The sequence below is a fragment of the Eimeria acervulina genome, genomic scaffold (genome assembly GCF_000499425.1).
Source record: "Eimeria acervulina Houghton genomic scaffold, Eah_scaff187, whole genome shotgun sequence".
NCBI classification, from domain to species: Eukaryota; Apicomplexa; class Conoidasida; order Eucoccidiorida; family Eimeriidae; genus Eimeria; species Eimeria acervulina.
In genome coordinates, this window is record NW_013548864.1 from 1 (window position 1) to 22,852 (window position 22,852).

At 42.4% G+C, this 22,852-nt stretch overlaps 3 protein-coding genes across 3 annotated transcripts; all 3 read right to left on the bottom strand.

Moving 5' to 3' along the window:
• Positions 1 to 8,405: 8,405 nt before the first annotated feature.
• On the bottom strand, positions 8,406 to 11,073 carry EAH_00024020 (hypothetical protein, conserved; the record flags this gene model as incomplete). The annotated part of the gene is made up of 5 exons (XM_013393088.1): positions 8,406 to 8,568; positions 9,091 to 9,174; positions 9,811 to 9,898; positions 10,068 to 10,361; positions 10,512 to 11,073. 5 exons carry the CDS (start codon positions 11,071 to 11,073, stop codon positions 8,406 to 8,408), a joined length of 1,191 nt encoding a protein of 396 aa, XP_013248542.1.
• A 2,065-nt stretch (positions 11,074 to 13,138) lies between these two features.
• EAH_00024030 (hypothetical protein, conserved) lies at positions 13,139 to 15,384 on the bottom strand (the record flags this gene model as incomplete). The annotated part of the gene is made up of 3 exons (XM_013393089.1): positions 13,139 to 13,685; positions 14,075 to 14,496; positions 14,680 to 15,384. 3 exons carry the CDS (start codon positions 15,382 to 15,384, stop codon positions 13,139 to 13,141), a joined length of 1,674 nt encoding a protein of 557 aa, XP_013248543.1.
• Positions 15,385 to 19,238: 3,854 nt separating this feature from the next.
• Positions 19,239 to 21,651, bottom strand: EAH_00024040 (hypothetical protein, conserved; the record flags this gene model as incomplete). Its single annotated transcript, XM_013393090.1, has 8 exons — positions 19,239 to 19,501; positions 19,776 to 19,909; positions 20,061 to 20,194; positions 20,402 to 20,481; positions 20,657 to 20,744; positions 20,859 to 20,958; positions 21,222 to 21,364; positions 21,505 to 21,651. The coding sequence occupies 8 exons, from the start codon at positions 21,649 to 21,651 to the stop codon at positions 19,239 to 19,241; spliced, it is 1,089 nt and encodes a 362-aa protein (XP_013248544.1).
• Positions 21,652 to 22,852: the final 1,201 nt, after the last annotated feature.

Here is a 22,852-nt window from a genome sequence, read left to right on the forward strand (position 1 = left end):
TATATATATATATATATGAACTATTAATATATATCTATATCTATATATATACTATTAATATATACATATATATATATATATTGAGGAGGCCGTTTTAAATGTTTATATAATATGTTATTTAATTAACTATTTAATTAATTGGATAATCATTACTTGTTCTCTCTTCAGGCTTACGATATCCGCAACTGCTATAAAGGTGGAGAATTGCATATGTTATGCCTTTTAAAGGGCGCAAGGACATTCTTTGGAGACCTCAGCTCCTTCATTTATAATCAGAAGAAGTATGATATTTAATTATTGTTTGTTGTTTGTTTGTTTGTGTTTATTGAATACAACTGTATTCTCTCTATGTGTACAACGAGGGAGAAGAAACCAGCAGCAAAAATAACATCAATAAAGCCTTAAATGTTTAAAACTATGAATAATATTAAACAGATTTAAATATCCAAAGAAAGTAATGGCTTAACAATTAGTATGATACAGCATGGGGTGTATGCGTTGTTTGTTTTGTTTGCTGTTCTCTGTCTTTGTTTGTCTATTTATGCTTATCTCCCTAAGCATTTCAATAGATTAAATAAACACTAATTCGCAGAAGATGTTTATTTTCTGATTATTTCTCGTCTAATTTATCTTTTAAAGCTGCCTTCTTCCTGTTGCTTCTTCTTCAGATCTGCACATGTTTGTGTTATTGTTTTTTCTTAGTAGCAGACATATCTTTTTTCATTTATCTTTTATAAAAGATATTTATTTTTTTCTTTGTTTGCTTCTTAGTGCTACTAATGAAGGCATCGGTCCCGAGCCCTTCCACCACTTCTTACAAATCAGCACATACAAAAATGGGTTGCCTACAGACGAAGTAAGAATAAAGAAAAGTTATAGACAGCGATCGCTGCTGCTGTTGTTGCTGCTAATGCTGCTAATGCTGCTGATGCTGCTAATGCTGCTGTTTTTTTCTGTTACTGTTGCTGCTGCCATTGTTGCTGCTGTTGCTGCTGCTGCTATTTGCTGCTGTTTTTTGCTGTTGTTGCTGCTGCATTTGCTCATATGCGTTCCTGAACAGAATATTGACATATATTTGTTTGTAGCTGTTTCTTCGTTTCTTCATTTATGTCTTCATTTATGTATTGATATATTGAATTATGTATTAGTTTTTTTATTTATTTATTTGTAGGTAACGTTTGTAGCCGGCGATTTGAGCTGTTTAAAAGGCAAAGAAGTTCTTATTGTAGATGATGTGGTAGAAAGCGGAAAAACGCTGCAACGCGTGCGCAATTGGCTGCAGCAGTTTAATCCAAAGGCTGTGCGCACTGCTGGACTTGTTCAGATTCGGTAGGTATTCTTATATATTATATACTATATAATATATAATATATATATTTATGTTTATTTGTTTATTAATAAATAAATATATATATATATGTATAAACTTATTAATATATATATATATATACTTATATATATGTATATACTTATATATATGTATATATACATATTATATACATATATATGTATTTATAATAATATACTACATCAATTGTAAAAAACAAATAAGGTGAAGTAAAGGAGTAGTAATGGAAGCTAAGGATTTATTAATTTATATTACAGTAAAAAAGAATTAATTAACTAATATTACAGCTAAAAAAGAGTAGAAAAAGATAAAATTTAATGTGCTGCAGTGCCGCTATATCTCCTTCTTACTATTTCTTGGGTTTTGTTGCTTCATGTTAGGGTTAGGGTTAATATATATATATATATATGTATGTATTTATTAAAGTAAATATATATATATATATATTATATAAAATAATATAATACTAAATTGCTTCAATAACAAGGCCTACTAACTACAGCGTAATGTTAATATATTACGCAGAGTATAATGATAGAAGTAATGCAATATATTAGCAAAAAGATAAATAGTGAAGAAGACAAATTATTTTAAGGTTTTTCTTCGTTGGCATTAAAACTACAATTATTTTTAATGCCTCCGTACAGCAGAACTTCTCTTGCCCGTCTATGAAAGTGTGCACGTCTTCATTATTATATTTTTGTGCTATTATATATTTTATTTATTATTATATTTTATATTTTTAATGCATATATCAGTCCATATGTGCCTCCTGTTTCCCTCCCTTCTGCATAGATGTAATATATATATTGATATATATATATAATATATATATATATATATATTTATAAATTATGTATATTATATATATATATTTTATATACTTATGTTTTAGCCCTGCATCATCCTGTATTCATATTTATACATACATGTATATATATTGATATATGTATATATACATACATATAAATATACATATATATATATATATATATGTTTTCTGCTGTTTGTGTCTGTCTTTCTGCTGTTTTTTTTAAAGAATAAAGGGGGAGATGCCTTCGGTAGACTTTGTAGGGTTTACAGGGCCTGAAGAGTGGCTGGTTGGTTACGGCATTGATTATAACGATAGCTTCCGCGACTTGCTTCATATATGTGTGCTGAATGAATCTGCTAAGAAGGCTTTGAGAGTATAAAGAAAAAACTATATAATCAAGGGAGTAGAGGGGTTTAAAAAGAAGGCGTATAGCGGCAAAATAGCTGCTAAATAAATGCATGCAATATATTGTACTTCCACCTAAAGAAATAATAATAAAAACAACAAAGAATGAAACATACACTGAAATTATTAAAGTTTGCTGTTCGCGCTCTATGCGCTTCCTCTTCCCTGTATTTATTCAAAAAGGAGCAGGGAGAGAAGTATAAACACTTCCTATGAAATATATATATTATATACTTATTTATATATATATTATATATATACACGCACGATATCATTGTCTTTGTCTGCCCGGCCGCTGCTAGCAAAGGCAGCCGCCTACTTTGTCTATTTGCTGCGCATTCCCTCGGCAGCAAACTCAGTGAAGGGAGCAGCAGGAAAAAGCGAAAGCTGAGTTGTTACTCTGCATCTACATCTATATATATATGTATATATGTATATATATATTTATTATATATATATATATCATGTATATACATGTGTACATGTATGTACACATGTATATATATATATATATATATATTATATATAGATGTAAATAATTATATAACAGTTAAAACGTACAAACGTATATTATATTATTGCATGTACAGGACAGGGGCTTCAAGCAGGACTGTACCAAAGCAGAGCATAGAGCAGCTTTCTTTTGTTTTTATCATTGTGCTATCTTTTACTGCGCATAATCTTTTCGTTTATCTGGGGGTGCTTCGCCTCCTAGAAAAGATTAACCTAGCAGCTAGCCATTATAACGATGAACGAAACAAACAAATGCAGCGCAGCGCTGCCTACAAACAGTGCTGCTGCCTAAACACGGCATGTGTTGTTCACCCCTATAGCCGTGCATGTTTATATATATAATATATACAATATATATATACTATATGTAGTATATATATTAAATATATAATATATATATAGACATGTAAAGGAGAAAGGGTAGTAGTAGTATACATATATACATATTGAAATATATACATATATGTAATACGCTTCAGCACGTAGAATATACACACAAGTATTATACACAGACAAGCAATATGCGAATAATATATATATAATATATATAAAGTATATATTATATATATATTATATACAAGACAAGAAAGTTATATATGTACAGACAAGTGGTGTATCATCGTAGTTCTTATACTTCGTCTTCTTCATCTTCCTGTCTCCTATTAATTACTTCTTCTCCTCTCTTCTCGAGCCTAAGGAGGTAGACAGCACCGCTGCTGCGGCTAATTGTTTATTAATCTCTTAAAAAGATTAAAATATGTTTAATTATTTACTTCCTTTGCTGTTCCTTTCTCCCGGAGAAGTAGTAGAGACAGAGACGAATTTTTTATATTATTCTACACAAGTATAATCTCCTCATAAATAGTAATATAAATATATCTCAAGAATATATATCATATAGATTTAATAGGCGTTATTTCTATACCGTCTTCTGTTCTGCAGTAGTAGGGCCTCCAGCTGCATGCATTATCCATCTGTAATTTGTTTAGAATGCATTTTTGTTTATTATCTGTAAAGCAGCGCGAAGTATAAACCCGATAATATACCAAGTATAAGACTAACAATAGCAATCGGCCCCACATGCTTCTTCTCTCTTACATCAGGCACTGCATCTACACTGTATATAAACGCAAGTGTAGCAAACCATCCGTGAGAAACAGAGAGAATAATCATTTCAATTATCTGAAACCAGAAGGCGTTAAATACTGCATTTTCTTGTAAATGCTTGCTTAAGAAGAAAGGTACATATAAAGCAAATCTTAAGAGCGTTAACCAAGGTAGAACCCTAGGCGGAAACATAACAAAACCTTTTAAGAATTTACCTTGCTCTGCATATGCACATAAACATTTACCGATTGTATCTCCAAAAGGAAATACACCTAGTAGCCATACAAGGTGGTTCTTTGGTGGGGTTGTTGTCTTCCACTGTAGAGGGCCTACACGAGGGAACAGATTGCAAGTAACAAAGAATAATAAGAAGACACAGGCAATAGGGATGCCTGATTGCTGCAGGACACGCAGCAGAGAACTCTGCTTCTTTTCTTCACTACTCATCACAGCAGGAACAACTGAAGAAGAAACAGAGACCTCCTGTAATTCAGTAGGGCTGCTGGCAGATCTATGTACTTCTTCGCTGCTTTTACAGTTTGAATTTGCTGCAAGGGCTTCAGCGATAGCTTTCTTTGCTCCTGCTTGCCTGATGCTTGCAGCGATAAGAAGTATACATATAATGCCCACTGCAGCACTTACACCTGCTGTTGAATTAACAAGCGTCTCTACATCTTTTTGAACGCTTGTATCAACAACAGTATAGGAAAGAATCCCTACTAACACCACTGAGAATATAGCACCGAAGCCTTGCCCTGCACTGTATACACCCACTTGATTAACAGGCATGATAGCCCCGTAAGAGAAGCCGCTTCCTTGTACAAAACCGCTCCCGCTACCCAGTACGAAGCATAAAGTATGTACTAAGGCAATGCGAGTCTTTAGGCTTCCAAAGAATACACACGGGCCGAAAACAGCACACATAACAGAGCCAAGGAAGAGCCCCAGGTGCAACCATCTCTCTTTTACTGTGCCGACGAACATTAACAGCACTTGTACTGTTAAATTGCCTATCTGAAACGCCCCCAATAACGAATTTCCTGCATCATAACCATCAAGAAAGTGCTCGGTTACATAAGGAAGAAGGTATAAGACGTTGTTCCAGGCAAAGAGAGAGCTCATGCCTAAAAAGAAAAATGCTGTTGTCGTTAGCCACCATTCACAGCGAGATATCATTAGCTTTCTCCCTGAACAACACACTGAAGATCCGTCGCTCTTCTTCTTCTCCACATCATATGTGCTCAGCACCTCATCCATCTTAGCTGTAGAGACACCCACGCTTCCTGCTGCCTCTGCAGCGTCTGAATGGTCTCCTTTAGACATGACTACGAAGACAAAAAAAGAAAAATTCAAACAAATCCTTCAGAAACAAACTGCAAAGTGCTGCTACAGTAAAAATTCAACTCCTGCTGCGCCCCACAGTCTGATTTCCTCTGAACGCTGTGCGCGCTCTGACCAAGTTGGTGAGAACAAATGCAGAAAAAGAGTAGCTTCTGCCTCGGTATCCAGAGGCAAAACAAAGAGAAATTCAAACTTAAAAAGAAATTGACTTTTTAAAAGAAATCTACGCATCCAGATGGTGCAACGAACGCTGCAGCAGCGCCGCCTCCAGCCGCTTTCTTGTGCTTATATTGTATAACACCGTTAGCTCTGTGCTGCCTCAACTGGCAGTAAGCAGCCAATGGCTGCTGGGGGAAAATATATATATCAAAGCGGCCTGAAGAAGCCTTTACCTTCCAAATATTAATAATAGAATTGTTCTTAATAATTCACAGTATTTAGAGAAAAACAAACAATCATTAGAAGACGAAAGCAACAAAAGATTGATCAGCCACTCGGGGCTCAAACGGGTTTCTTCTCCTTTGCTGCACTTCTTAGAGCTGCAGCGGTCTTCAACTCTATTAAAAAACGAATAAAATAATAATTAATGGATTCAAATTTATATAAATGAAGAAAAATAAACCTTAAGTTTCCCCAATTAAGATACTAGTGAAAGCCAGTGGCTTCGCAAGGCGGCTGCGCAGTTCTTTCCTGCCTACACACCACGCGCGTGGGTGTTAAGGTGCTGCTACAATAATAAGCAAAATTCATGTTCAGAGTAATTAACTTTAATTATTTATTGTATATTTTTTATTCTTAGACGTAGCAAAAGACTGTTCTCTAAAGAAGACGAAGAAGGCCGAGCGGTGCAAGAGCCGGGCGCTTTGGGGGGTATCTGCAGATGCAATGCTGGAAAGACACCTGAAAAACAATGTTATTTAAGTTGAATTTAAGAAGCACTACTTTGAACAGACCTTCTTATTCCAAAAAGTGTGTTGCAGGTCCTCATGCAAGCCTATATTCGTTATACTCTATTGTTATGTTATAAGACGGGTGATGTTCTTCGTGCGGCTGTGTTCTGCAGACAGGTGCGAGACAGCAACGGTGCAATGTCTTGTAAAGTTTCCTTCCTTTTACCCTTTGTTTTGAAACTCTTAATGCATTTCATGAGACCCCTTCCCTTCATGTGTGCAAATAAAATATAGTATGCTGCTACACCCCCTATTGGCCCGTGCATGCATTTCGGCACGAAGCACAGATAGAGGAGGGCTTTTGATGGTGGGGTGGCTTTCGTCTTCTTGTTCTAACGTTTAGTGTTTGAAAGTACTGCATATGCATGTTCATAGTGAGGCTTGTTCGGGTCTGCTGCAGTCTTCATTTGCTGCTGCTTTCTGCTGCTGCTGCTGCGCTGCTGCCCCACACGGGAAGTTCGTACGAGCTTGAGCAGCCTTTCTTTCTAATAAATCTAATGATAGTTCTATAAAGCATTTGAATGTTGTTTCTGCTAGTGGCTGGGAGAGACATTTATAAGGGAGGCTGCCGCCTCCTTTTAGCTCTTTTCTATCTGGTGCATGTATGCATTCTCAGTGATACATATATGTACAGTGTGCGTACACCCCAGCATAAGCGATACATCATTTAGCGTCTACTATGCTTCATTGCGAACAGCAACAACTAGCAATATTACTATTAATGGCGTCATAATTACGTGCGGGCTAACAACACCAACACCCCTCATCAACACCCCAACAGGTTAGGGCTTGTAATACAGCTACAATAATAAGCCAAGTAGGCGTCTGTTTTCTTTAAATTATATCTTCTAACTGCATGCGTCTGATGACCAACAAAACAAAGCCATAAAGAGGGCTGTCCCGCAGTAATACGCATATAGAGTGACCCTCCTATAGAAAGAGCGTCTCTGTCTTCGTGATAGAGCGTCTCTGTCTGCGTGCGTGGCTGCCTTCTCTTTAGAAAACAAACGCCTCCTTCCTGCTATAACTAATAGTAATAGTATGGTTTGAATAAACAAAAACGGTATATATATATATATATATATATATATACATATATATGTATATATGTGTGTACGTATACTTATACATATATATGTATATATGTGTGTACGTATACTTTCGTAATATGAAGTACTATAGTAATACTCAAAAATAGCAGTTTTGGTGGCAGCAATAGGAGCAGCAGTAAGAGCACAAATGACAGGGAAAATGATACTTCTATATATAATAATGATGGAAATAGTAGAAGTAATAGAAAAAAAAAATGGACGCCTGCTCATCGGCAGCACTCCGCAGGCTGTATAGTCAATACACCGCCGAGGTGTACAGACAGCCCAGCAACCACTTAGACTGTGTTTGCTTTTAAATGTGCAGCACTACATAATTGTTTTATCTACAAAAAGAATAAACCTAAAGCTCAACGCTCCACAGTAGCGACACCTGAAGAAGTGAAGGGCATAGAACATCGTACAGTACAAACAAACGAACCCCCCACAAGGTGTATATATATATTATATATATAATGTATGATATATATAATATATATATGTAAATCTATATGCAACCAGGGATTCGGTTGTGTTCCTTTGAAACCTGTAAGCAACTAACCAACGACGTGTAAAGAAAGGTGTGCATACACCGTAGATGCACACAGTGTATGAGGTGTACATACACCCCAAGAGGTGTACATACACCCCAAGAGGTGTAAATACACCCAAAGAGGTGTACATACACCTCAAGAGGTGTACATACACCCCAAGAGGTGTACAATCACCCCAAGAGGTGTACATACACCCCAAGAGGTGTACATATACCCTAAAAGGTGTACATACACCGTAGAGGCGCGCATACACCATAAGGCCTCATGTGCTGCCTTCCTGCACTCCTATGCATGGCTGTCTGCATCATTTCCTGCGTCCGGTTTGCTGTTAGTGCTGCTGCTGCTGCTTTTATCGTGCATCTCCCTCCACGCCTTCTGCACTTTTGCTGCAGAGGCTGCAGCAGCCTGAATAGCAGCGCTGCCAGCAGCAGCCCAATCCGCTGCTGCCCTGCATGCACAATCAATCGTCATGCAATTTGAACATGAGTTATAATATATATTGCATACTATATACATTATATAGATTATATCTACTATATATTGTATACATAATAGATATTATAGATATTAGATATTATACATATAATATATATTATATATATTATATAATATACAGTATATATTATATATATTATATATTATGCATATGCGTATATTTCGCTGATCTTTGCATCATTTGTGTGTACAAATGCCATTTCGCATTCACCTCCAAATATAATAATAATAATAATCTCTATTATTATTACTATTATTATTTTTAATTATAATTATAATAATAACTATTATCATTATTGTTATTAGTATTAATTGTAATAATAATAATTTATGCAGGGGAAGCTGGGCTGCCTTTTAAGTAAGTCGCTTCAATGTAGCAGCAGCAACAGTTGCTGCTGCTACAGCAACAGCAGCAGCAGCAGCAGCAACAGCAGCAGCAGCAGCAGCAACAGCAACAGCAGCAACTCAAGTGCACCTCTGGAAGACCTCCGCTGTTGCAGCTGAGAGTCGGGCCAGCGTCGCCGGCATTTGGCGAATTGACTGTACAGACACCGCAGCTCTGCGGAACAACAAATGCACATTTTAAAACAACAGAAGCACAGCATAAAGTGCATTCAAACGCATGCAAACAAACGCATGCAAACAAACGCATGCAAAAACATATAAAAATTCTTCTTCCCCAGACAACAAGACAGAGAAAGGGGCTACGGGCTGCAGGCAGAGACGACAGTTTGAAGGTGATAATAACAAAGACGAACTCAAATGCCCTATAGTATAAAAATGTATAATTCATATAATATATATAATACTATATAAGTAATTTACAATATATAATATATAATATATTTTTAATTTATTTTATATACAATTCAAAGGAGAGCTCGCCTATTGGCTCAGCAACTGTGAGGGTAGGAAGCTAACAAAATGCATCTACAGATTAATAAACAAAACGCCAACAGGGATATTAAATATATATAAACGGAATTAATAAATATATACATATACATATATATATGTATACATATATATATATATACATATATATATATATAGAGAGAGAGAGAGAGAACGACAAAGAGGTAAATATACCAAGAGAAAAACAAGCGAAGAGCAAACCACACGCAGACAGAGCCGCACAGCATCAGCAGAAGCAGCAGCAGCAGCAGCAGCAACAACAGCCGCTGCTTCTGCTTACGTTTCTGCTGCAATGCGGCGAAAGGCCTCTCTATCGCTTAGCGATCCCCGCAGCGCTTTCAGTGCCGCACGAGGTACGTCAGTAGCCCCTGCATAACAAGAGCAAAAAAAAACAATTAAATGAAAATATAATGAATCTAAGCCTGCATGCATGCATGCATGCATGCACGCTTAGATTCATGAAGGTAATTACAGCTGCAGCTCGGGCTGCTGCTGCCGCTGCAGCAGCAGCAGCAGCAAACAGGGAGAGACACCCACGGAAGGCCTCTAGATTTTTCTCTGCAGCAGACGGCCCCTCATCGTCGTTCTCTTCTATGTCTGAGAGCACGAGATACTCGTTAGGTGCCCCTGGTGCTGCTGCTGCTGCTGCTGCTGCTGCTGTTGCTGTTGTTGTTGCTGCTGTTGGCGCTGCTGCTACTGAGGCAGCAGCAGCTGCTGCTGCTGTTGCAGATGGGTTGTTGCTGCCTTTTGTCAGCCGCATGCGCTGCTGTGCTGTCCAGAGACTGCGGCAAGCAATCAGCAGCGGCGGCTGCGGATGCCAGAGCATCTCCCCTGCAAAGTGCAGCAAAAAACTTAGCAGCAACTGCAACAGCAGTAGCAGCAACAGCAACAGGAACAGCAGCAGTAAGAGGCAGAGCAGGAGCTGCAGCAGCATCAGCATCAGCAGCAGCAGCAGCAGCAGCAGGGGCACCAGCAGCCTACCGCAGCAGACTTGCAACTCCGTGGCGTCTTCTCCTTCTGCTGAATCTTGTTGTACTTTGTGTAAAACAGTAAAATTTCCTTCAATGACTTTAGAGTCTCTTTTAATAGGATGAGAGGCGGGCAGCAGCAGTGCAGCAAACATTTCCCCTGCTGCTACCCCACCCTCTTCTTCTGCTTCACCTGGTGCTGCCTCCATCTCCACAGGGCTGACGCTATCAAGGACGCGCAGCACAGCATCTCCTGTATTGCTTCCTGCTTCTGCTGCTGCAGCAAATGGTGCAGTAGGAGCAGCAGCAGCAGGAGCAGCAGAAGGAGGGGTAGCAGCAGCAGGAGGAGGAGCAGCCGTATTTGCTGCGGCGCCGTTGTCGCTGTCTTGTACCAGCACAACACGAGAAAAGAGTGCTGCATATAAACCAGAGTCAATAAGCCCTAAACATCCCCAGTGTTTTCCTTTAAGCCATCCGAGGCCTCTGCAGCGTTGCAGCGGCAACAATACCGGTATATCTTTTAAATCTTGAGAGCTGAGGAGGCCTCTCTCTTCTTCATTTTGCTCTAAATCCATCTTAGCTAGTAGGAGAAACAAAAGACAAAAACAAACTCGCACAGCCGTCAACACCACCCATTCCCTCCATACACCGCAAATTAAAAAAATATAACAGGCTGATGCATGCAAGAAAAGAAGCCGCTTAAAAGCCCCTAAAAAACTCTGCTAACCCACCAGCTTCTGTCTCTTCAAGGCTGTATGGGCGAGAGTATAATATATATATGTATACATATATTATATCTATACATACAGATATATAATATTTATATATATGTAAGTATGTATGTATTGATGGATGCACGCATATGAGGAGATGGGGGGTGAGCGGCTGAGGCCTTTTGAAGGTCTTCTCTGTTGTCTTTAACTCTAAAAAAGAATTCAAAAGTAAAATAAGTCGATGCAGCAAATGTACAGCCACTCTGTGCTGTGTATATACACCTCAGGAGAGTATGTGGGGAGACTAGAGGAAGAAGAATGATGTTAATTAAATAATAACAACTTGCGTTCTTTGTCTTCTTTTCTTCTTCGTATAAAACTCAAAATGATTAAAAATAATATTTTTCAGCGTTTCTTCCACCATCAAAGCCCCAAACATTGCTGAGGCCTCTGCATGCAGCAGATAAGAGCGCCATATCTTTAAATATTGTGTATAAATGCAGCGAAAGCATAAATAACATAAATTATATTTAATATAACAAATATATTAGATCATTTAGCATTATTCTATCTACAACGAAGACGCATTTATTATATAAACTTTCCTTCAGCCTTGTGCTTTCTAAACGTACTGAAGATATTGTAAAGTGAAGAACTGCAGTCTTCTTCTACTAGTTCAAGCGAATATATTAACAAAATTTATTAAATCTATATATATAATATAATATATATAATATCTATTATATAATAATATAATATATATTGTTATCGTACCATCAATTTACATACACAACTAAACGAACAATACCTCAGAAACATGCCGACCATACGTATACCTATATATACATATATATATATATATATATATGTATATATATACATATATATTTACATTTACATCTATATATCCATGACATTACGTATACATGTACATTATATATATATATATATATATTACATTTATATCTATATATCTATGACATTGTGCGCCCAAAGGCCTTGTGCGCCCAAAGGCCTATCCCCCCTCCCCTGAAATGTAAAGAAAATAATATTATGAGACTTTCTTTTGTTTACAGAAAAAGCTTGAGCCTTCATTCCCGTGCAGTTTGTCTTCATTAATATGCATGCGACTTTTCGTGCAGTTTGCTGCAGTATCTGCAGCTCCTGCTGCAGGCATCAACACCAATAGCACTGTTAGTCCTTTAATAATCTATGAGAGTATAATATTAGAATATACTCCTAATGCGTATTGGGGAGGTGTATATCAGCTCCGCCGTTCACAGAAGACGCATATGCAGTGGTAGCTTGTACACAAATATATATATATATATATATATATATATTAATATACGCACATATATATGCATATATATTTGTGTATGAAGATGTATATACACATGTATATTGATATTTACATATGTACATATATATGTATATATATACATATATATGTGTATCTATCTATGCACGTATATATGCACATATGCATATATATATATATGTTTATTGTAAACGCGGAAGGATAGCCCTAAAGTGCAGCCAAGTTCACTGAGCCGCTATGCAACAGTATGGAGCGCATGCAATTATTATTCGATAAAAGAAGCAAGCACATGCAATATAAGTGCACACAAAACAGCCTAAGAGGGAAGAGCGCGTAATAGGTAGAAGACTAACGCCGCGTGCACCAGCAAAAAAGAAAGAAGTCCCAAGTAGCCGAGCCACCCATCACCACTGGTCTTGTTGAACAGACCAGTGGTCCAGCAGCGCAGCTGCTGCAGCGAAGCAGCGGTCGGAGCCCCCTGAGCAGCTTATTTAATAAGGATCTTCATTATATATTATTTATCTCTATAGTAACAGAGTGTACGGGGTGCTCTAGCAGATAGACGCTGCAGCAGCAGAGACCGAAAGTGCTGCTGCAGGCTGCTCATTACTCTAGAAACCACAAGAGACGGCTGTTTCGCTGTCTCTGCTCTTGCTGCTTCAGAAGCTGCTGCCTCTCCGCAAGGGCATCACCCGTCTGCCCCCACCAGAGCCGCTCCAGCTCTGCTGTTGCTGCTGCAGCGCCAGCAGCAACTGCGTCTGCAGGTTCGCCATCATCTCCTACGGAGTCTTCTTGGATGCAGAAGACAGAAGCAGCAGCAGCCAGGGCTACAGAGACCCCTGGTACAGGCTCTGCTGCAGTAGAGAGTGCAGCAGCAGCAGCAGCAGCAACGGCTTCCGACTGCGTCTCGCTGCTGCATGCACGAGACAGTGTTAAGGCCCGCGATGAAGCTGCAGCACTTGCTGCTGCTGCTTCCTGGCTGTGCACAACAGAACCCACCCCCCAGAACTTGCACTTAGTGCCTACACGCAATGCATGCTGCAGCCACAAGTCTGCTGCTCTTATGGCTTCATCCGACTCTGCCGTTAGATCTGCTGCATGCGTTGCATGCGCAGACATGTACAAAGAAACATCTTCTCGGGCCTCCCGCAATCTGCAAAGAAAACGCAAACAAACAAATACACACAAACACATCCAAACATATCGCCAATATACATAGTATTTAGTATATATATAGCGTTCATATATAGTGTATATTTGTTGCGTGTATATACATATATATACATATATATGCATATATATATATATATTATACATATATATATATATATACATATATATATATATATTATACATATATATATATATATACATACATATATGGCAGCCACACATAACAAATACAGATGCATATACATGCAGATCATATACGTACATATATATACTACAAATATATATATATATATGTAGTGTGTACACTGCAACTGCGTTCAAATACAAGAGTAAGAAAGCAGCAGCCCCATAAAGCGCAGCCAGACGGACTGGGAGTGTAGACAAGCCACTGCTTCAACGTAGCTCTCCCTTTCTTGCTGCAGTCCCTCTGCAAGTCTGATGAGTTGCTGCTGCTGCTCAACACTCTTCTGCAGCAGCTCCGGCCGCGGATAGGTGCCCGAAGCGACGCATGCATGCAGCTGGTGAAGCCAGTTATAAGGCCCCTCCGCGCTGCTGCAGGTGCTGCTAGCTGGGTTGCCGTTGGAATCCACGTGCTGCTGCTGCTGCTGTGCTGCGCTGCTGGTGCTGCTGCTGCCGTTCCACTGCATCGAGGGATCCTGCGGCGCGCCTGTCTCTGCCGCTGGTTGATCTGCTGTTGCTGCAGCGTGCTGCTGCTGCATGCGTTCCTGCCGCCGTTCCTGTTCAGACTGCTGCAGCGCCTGCGTAAGCTGCTGCTTCCGACACTCCAGGTCCTGCAGCGCAGCAGCAGAAGCAAATTGAAGCAACGCCTCTACCTTATGCTGCAGCAGGCTCCAGCTGCTGCTCTTGTCCTCCCCAGAACAAGTCTTCCCCTCACTATCAGCCTCTTAAATATATATTGAGATAATATAAAATATATCTTTTTACTGTGGATTATTGCGCTATGTCTCTCTTACCTTGAGCTCCTCCTTGGCTGCGCCGAAGGCTGCTTTGTACAAATCGCGCTCCGCTAGCAGCTGTTGCAGCAGTTGCTGCAACTCACCGCTGCCTGCAGCTGAGTCAACAGAAGCAAGGGCATTGATAAGCCCCCTCAGTTCGCCCCCAATAGATGTGCTGCTGCAGCAGCTGCTGCCGCTGCTCCCTCGCTGCAGCTGCTGAGCCGCAACACTGGATATTGCATCTGAGGTCAAGGGGGCCGATGGGGCCCCACACTCAACGCTGCCGTCGCTCCTGTTGCCTTGGGAACGCTTCACAGATGCAACATGGAGGGCAAGGCCGCCTGGATGTTGCGCATGCAGCTGTTGCTGTTGCTGCTGCTGTGGCTGCTGTTCACTTTGTGGCATCGCAGTGTCTCCTGAGCCTGAGGCAGTAAGCCGATCGGATTGAGCCTCAGTGCAGTGTACAGGTGACTGAACGTCGCTTTGGAGCTTCTGCTGCGGCTGCTGCTGTTGCTGCTGATTGCTGGAGGGGAGAGACCCTTCGGAGCCTGAGACACAAGTTGAAGCGGCGGCATCTGGCGTAGCTTCCCACGTAGCAGCCAGGGGTTGGCGTTTCCCCCCTACTGCAGCAGCCCCTGCATCTGTTGCTGCAGGCAACGCTGTTGGTAATGCAGCAGCTGCAGCAGGTCCCGAGGGGATAGATGCATCAGACGGCTCTACCATCGTGTCCTGCAGCAGCAGCGCCGTTGTCTGCCGATGAAGCAGCAGCAGCGGCGAGCAGCAGCAGAAGATCCCTCTGTACCAACAGGTGGCGCTTCAGGGTATTCATGAAGTGTCCGCATGAAGCGCCTTGACAGGGAACTTGAATGAACAAAAGAGATGTGGCTGTCGCGCCAAAACAACGAGCTACTCTGCGACCCTTGTGGGCAAACCAGGGTTGGCCTCTGCTTAAATGAGGGAGAAGAAAAAAGAAAACACAAAAAATCAAAACATGATAGAGAAGAGCAATTCAACAGCGGATCTGCAAGCCGCAGCAAGGCTCCTGTGCATGTGGCGCAGGCTCACCCATGGGTCTCATTCAAAAAGACAGTTGTTTCCCGTCTTCGAGCTCTGTTGAAGTAAATTTTAGAACTCTAAAGATGAGGAGTCTGAAGAAGAATACATTTTGCATGAAAATGGACCCTCATGAACCATGTTTCAGTAGCATGAGGAAACGTGCGGTGCAGACAGGCGCCGTCGACTGAGGCCCTGTAGTGAGCTAAGCCCGGCAAGGCTACTACGTGGGACTCTCTCTATCTGATGAAAGCCAATGTAGTTGAGTATCTACACTACGTAGCTACTGAATACATCTTAAAAAGCATAAAACCTATGGGGGTCCCCATGTTACAAGAAAAACAACTCCGTTCTTCCTATCGTGGTGTGCGGACGACCCTACTGGCATCTGAGCCGCTGCCAGCGTAGCTGGTTTCGCTAATAAGCAAGATTTCTTTATTTAATTTATTCATTAATGTACATTATTTGCTTCTATTATAAATTGCATGCCCTCTGGAAGCCGTTCCGGTGCACCATTGTAGTGCTGCACACTGCAGGCCCCGGGCCGGAGGCAGGCAACGTGAATATTCGGGAAAATACTAAATAATACACCAAATATAAAAATCTACAAAACGGTTTATTTGTGTTTTCTTACGACAAAACTGCGAGGCAGAAGGGAGTCGGTTGTAGACGCTCCGTTGCAGTGAACAGCCCAACTGTGGACAAAACACTAACTACAGTCACAGTGATTGCTCTATTCTGAACCTCTGTTAGTAGCATGCCCTTAACTCCGCCTTTTGCCATTTAAAAGAGCTTTATCCCCCCTCCAGATGAGTTCTCTTCCGGCAGTAAAGGAGCTACTGGCGGGCGCGCTTCCCAACAACTCCAAAACTCCATGTCTCATTCAAATATTCATCCGCTTGAATCCTTCCCATAATGCCAAATCTCGATAGGGTGCCTCTGTGGGTGTATTTGTGTCTGAATTATTAGAGAAGAGAGATTTGTCATTACTTGAACTACTTAAAGCCTCAGTTGGCTCAAGTTGAAGCCCCAGGGATGCGTTCCTCTTCTACTCGTCTATTAGATACTATAGCCATCATTTTCATATTTTCACTCAACTTGATACAGTGGGTATCTGCGTCTGTACAGATTAGTCTCTCGCACTCTTCAGCACGGCACAGTCTCCGGTGGGTGATACAAGACAAGATGCCGCTGACCACAGTTCGACTAAAAAGAGCCACGAGTGCACTAGGCTCCTGCAGAAGAGGTCGTACTTACAGATACTTGAAATAGTTATATCCTTCTCCGTTGTATCATCTGCATGCGCTTCCATGCGAGCTCTGTCGCACCGAGCCCATGCTGGTTCCTACTAAACCGTAATTTCCTCGGGCTAGCGGTAGGTGTCTAATTCTTGAGAACGCAACCAATCTGGATTTCCCCCCATTACTCAGGAGAAGGCATCTTAAGCTGAGCTTCTTCTCTCCTCACTTGGCTTAACCATCAGCCTTCAAAGAAAATAGTATACTGGCCAGATGAATTCACTACTGAAACGCCCTCTCTAACGAATTCCTGTCTGGAATTTGACCAATCATGTCAGACTGAGAGGAGTATAAAACCTATCATCGAGAAAAATTCCTCATTCATGGTGAAATTCAAGAATGAGCGTATGCTACCTCCTTCCTTGGCGAGGAAGCTAGGAAGGAGGCAGCGTAAGCGCATTCTTCCTTGAGCGAGAGGGCTGCAAGCGGAACGACTATGACAGCGGTGGCTGCAAGCAAAGGGAGAATACGCCTCCTGCAAAAGTTATTGGAAATACTAAGGTGTTGCAGCAAATATGGAATGCAACTATACAAACTGAGGAGCTAGATGCATCACTGAAGTGGTAACTGTACACGACTTCAGCGCCTGCGGGTTCAAAGAACCATCATATCTCGACCATCTGTGACAAGTAGTGCTGTCTCCTCCGTAGATCTTCTTGCATACACCAAGAATACTGAGACGTGCAATAGCGTGTAGCTGCTTCGCCATGCGGAAAGAAAGCAGTCCTCAAGCAGCCCATCATGTGGCGGCTTGTTCACATTTATCATGGTCTGGGGAGGCATTTCTCATATAGCATCATCTAAAGGCTAGCAATACGCAGTTTGTTGGTATGACCAAACTTTGCATTTATATGCACGCCGTTTGTTGATGGAAGATTGAGCTACTGCTGGCATATATCTGGAGCACTACACACTTCTACACTTTTTCGTTAACCGTTGCACCGAGCCTGTCACAAGCACCTGTCTCAAGCACCTTAGTCACGGAAATGCGCATACATTGCATTGTTCATGCCCTTGTTGAGGTCATATATGGAAATAAAGAGAAATATATATATATATATATATATCAAATAAATTTCGTGCTGAGGATGTGTACGCCGTTGTGGTTCTTGAGATCTCTCCGAACACCGCCATAGAAAAAGGTGTAGCCTTTCTGCAGACCATTAGTGAATCAGCAAAATCAAAGGGAACCTGTCAATTCGTTTATTCCCCAACAGTTGGTGCCACTGATCTTCGGTCTATGGACGTTGGATACGAAGGCCTTGGCCCCGTTTCAACTAGTCACCAAGCTCAAGTTTCCTGGTGGTAGCCCCTTCAGTGAAGCAGAAAAAGCAGGAAAGGTGATGGAAACGCCCACCGTAGGCAGGTGGATCAGTTTCTCGGGTTCCCTTGACTCACTGCGCTGCACTGTGGAAACCTCACTGGTGAACGCCAGTTGATATTCTGGCGAGTGCAAGAGCCGCAGGCCTGTGTCTGGAGACTGCAGCGTAGTTGGCATGGACTAATGGGCTGTACAGATTCCTCTGTGCACGCACTGACCCTAGTCTCATGATCCGGCATACCCTTTTCTTTTGAAGTGGGGAGTTGAGGCTTTGCCGCCTGCTTGCCGTTGGCGGCCGGTTGCCGTGCACTCCCTACTTCCAGCTGTGGCCTTAAGCGAGCCAGTGGTTGCAGGAGAACCTCCGTTGGGCTGCAGAGTGCAGAAAAGCACACATGCGTCTATCCTCCCGATCCAACACAAGACAGGACAAGACAGCATTACATCTTGTATTGTATCAGTCTCTAGAAGGCCTTAAACATCTCTATAGCCGACCCACAGGCTTAGGAGATTTGGTGGTGGCTTTGCCCCGACGGCGGCAGCAGAAGATGCACAGGACGACGAAACCCAGGAAAACCGCCAGAACCGCCACAGGAATAATAATGTCTACACACACCCGGAGATCACAAAGCAGCGCACATGCAGCTTTCTCAAGCGATACAAACAAGCGAACAGGAACTTATGCTGTGCCTGTTTTGCAGAGATGCGGAGAATGCGGCATGATAATGCACTTCGTTGGATTTTGGTGGGACTTTAATTAGCTAAGGAGTTTAGCACCGACAAACAAGCATTCCTAAGAAAACGTGTATGGACCCTCAGCGTGGGTTCTGGGTGCTCGTCGTACCCATTCCTGGAAATGGTTTTGTTGAAGGTGCCAACTCTTCATCCACAGGAAGCGGTGCTGCGCGTCAAAGCATCCACATGCAGACCTGTGAACCCCTTGTTGTTGCAGGCACGGGCTCAAACGCATGCTTAAGATACACTGCACAAAACGAACTGGGAGACTCTACAACAAAGCGAAGTAACGGGGTCTCGAAAGCCGTCTTCACGTTCTCACCTTTAGGAGTTTCATAAGAGTAATCATCTCGACTGACAATTACACGGTGTGCAAGGGGTGTCACCGTCGAACTAGTAGTACTTGAGCTGAAGATGGAAAGGGACAGAGGCCTGCCTGGACAAATTATGCACAAAAACAGGTGGATCTTTCACAAATAGTCTATGTAGTGAAAAAGCTGGGAATAGCTTCAGTGCAGTAGCCCATAGAATTCAAAAAATACGATTTGGTCAGAAACTTGCGAAATATGGGTACTAGATTACTAAAGCTTAACACTGTCGCACCAGAAAGAATGTTGTAGGCACACCTCCTTAAAGTCTCACGTGTTGAAAAATGTTTGCTTCTTAGCTGCACATAATGCATCTATGGTGGATGGGCAATACTGCATCACCTGTTTTGGGGCTGCGAATAGGCCAGAAGTCCTCAGAAACCTCCGGGACCTTCTGGTTCACTTCGCCACTCTCAAAGGCCAATAGCCATTTCTTTAATTGCTCAATATGTTCACGTTTATCTGGAGTTGCGGGACTGCATGCAAGCAACGGTTCCGCCCATATGTGAGGCGGTGAGCTAAAGGTGTGTTCTTGAAAACCAAGAATATGCCAATAATCCCACGGTGGTAACGTCAGGAGCGTCGAAAAGCGTAGTGCATTGTTCCAGACTACAAGTGTAATCATACGTCATTCTGATTATTGTCCCGTCGGACGTTGAGTAGTACTTAGCCACCTGGAGTGCTCGAGGGTCTTTCACCTTCATTGTTGACGCAACTACGTCGCGGAGTTTCAGCAGCCGGCGTTCAAACTGGCTCACGCTCTGCAAGATCAAACATCGAAGAGCAATTCAAGACACCGGCTATGCAATAACGAAGTAACTTAAACTCGGGACTAATGGAGAAAACTGTGCCAGAAATAGTACTCCTCCCTCACTGCATCAAAATGCATTGTATGCCCTGTATGCCCCGGGCTACGGTCTGAATCGAAGTGAATGTTGAGATTAATGATTACGTGACATGGCGCTCACGCTTTTCAGCTCTTCCAACCACTTGAAGTCACGAAGTTTTATCCACAACTCTGCTTCTTGTTCCCACTCTGCATCAAGCCCTGTAACCAGCAGAGTGCTCACGCGTAGAACCAAGCCTTCCAACACACCGCAAGCAACGGGTTGGGCAGTTACAAGCGCACAGCTACAATATGTCAAACGCACAGATTAGCTCCATAATCTGTGATATGATTCTGGAAAAGGCTCCTACAGCCAGTAAGGGAAGCGTCAACGAACCTGGGCGCTGCCATACTGTTGGGGGAGTTTGGAGAGAGACGTTGGAAAGAACCCCTGGTACGCCGAGGATTAGGGGTTCCAGTTCTACCTGCGCCAAAAGGCAAACGAAAAGATTTAGAAGGTGTAAGCTTCTTTTGGCTTGCATCCAGGCTGTATGCGGTTTCTGAACACTTTAGATGCTTTCGCTGTTACGCGTGTGGACCTTTCTGCTTCCGAAGCGCCATTCTCCAAATGCAACTTTGGAGTGTTCGAACATTTCTCTCATTTGACCCAAGAGATCATGAAACGGAATGCCTCGGATCCTGGAAAAGTCAAAACGCAGGCAACAGCCTTAGCGGAACGTCACGGAATTTCGTTCCTGGCCAGAGATCCACCAGCAAGGGATATATATACAGACATAATAGATATATGTATATATATGGATTTCCACAAAAGTGTAAGCTTAGATGACTTGTCCAATAATGCTCTCCTAGCTATTCAAGATACAGTACGCTGTTAACCCTTCGTCGGGAAGCAAATAAAATATATTCTCTGTAGGTGCTGACCCATGTTCAAATGGACCTACGTGAATGTCCAAATTGTGCACTTCGTTGGTTCGCGTTCGTCAGGCCTCAACTGTAAAGGCACAACTCTTTGCGGGTCGACCGCAAATGCATTTGCAACATGGCCGATGGCTTCCTGGATGAAAAGCTGAGTTTCGTGGTAATGCTGTTGAGGATTCACCACACCACAACACACCAAACTGCACCATCCGTATCACTTATATTCGAGAATAGTAGCCAGCGTAAGTCCTGACGACTGTGGAAACAGAACCGCATCGGCCCGCTCGATGCTAGGGGAAGCCTTACTATTGCAAGCTCCGCAAGAGGCACGTTAAGCAGTTTGACACCTAAGGCTGCATCAGCACTTTGCAGCCTCCTCTTTGTACTTCCAAGTGCCAGCCGCACAACCCCTAAGCGATCCCCTAAGCTGTGGTATTTATTCACGTTCTGCATTTCGCTTTTTCACTGGCAAGATATCCGAGTCAGAGATCCTGCATTTGAAATTGCCCAGCCCTGGTCCCTGAGGGACGACCCTTGATCCCATTGAAACTTCACTCCCCGAAAAACCGTCTGGCTATTTCATGAATTACTCGTTTCTTCTTTTGTCGCAAGAAAAACTGGTGCAGGTGTATACCCCCCGCGCCCGGGTGCGGTTGTCTTCCACGGTTCGGCGGTTGTCGAGAGCTTGCTTGTTCACCACACAGTCAACTATGAGCATGAAATCTCCACCATGAGCTCTCACCCACCGTGTTTTTGGGAATAGGGACAGCGTAATGCTCCGCTCTTTGGCCTGAACGGGCCCCGAAGTTCAGAGCAGCAAGAGTCGCCGAGACGCTCCCGATGCGTGACCTCCGCTTTTGTTCAGTCTGTTGTACATTCGTTTTAGATGAAACAAGCAGTCTAAAATCTACTATGAAGCTCGAGGCACACCCATGAGTCAAATGAGATTTTAGTGCATGCGTACAGCATACAACAAATAGAGGAAGTCAGCTACGACATGCGGCCTGTGACGGCCGTCACCACGACCGCTATGCTCCAGCAGTTAGCAGTGACCTAAGAATGGTATCCAGAAGAGTGTCGCGTTCAAAATCAAATTATTCAAGAACTGACACAAATTCCTAACCAAAGCACTAAGCTCTGCTTACAGACAGTCACCACTGTCTGTGGACATCCCGCAGCACAACACAATGTAACGGTCAAGACCACCACCCCGGTTGTTGCAATTAGACGGAAGGCAATTCTTCCTTATCTTCTTTAAAGAAGGCGAAACAGGCTACACCGCCCACAATTTATGAAACATTCCGAAAATGCGCGCTGTCCCGATCACCCCAGGCTCCCCAGTCTCAGCTGAGTTTGGCTCTGTTGGGATCCCCTTCCTCAGCAGTGTGTAAAACCCAAATGAGTTAACATTATCAAGATGCGAGTATAACTCTACTGCTAGACAGGACCAAGAAAAGAGCACTTATTTGGTATTGTTTCAGCTTTGCGTGTCGGCATCGATTGCTGGCCAGCCAAGGCCATGCAGCCGTGAGCTGCTGCCCATGCCGATGTGCGTCTGCATACGTCCAAAAGAAGCTCCACAGCCTGGTGTTGAGAGAATAAACACGTTTGACATTTCGCTGTGGTCTTTCCTTCCTCTTAGGACTGCAGCACC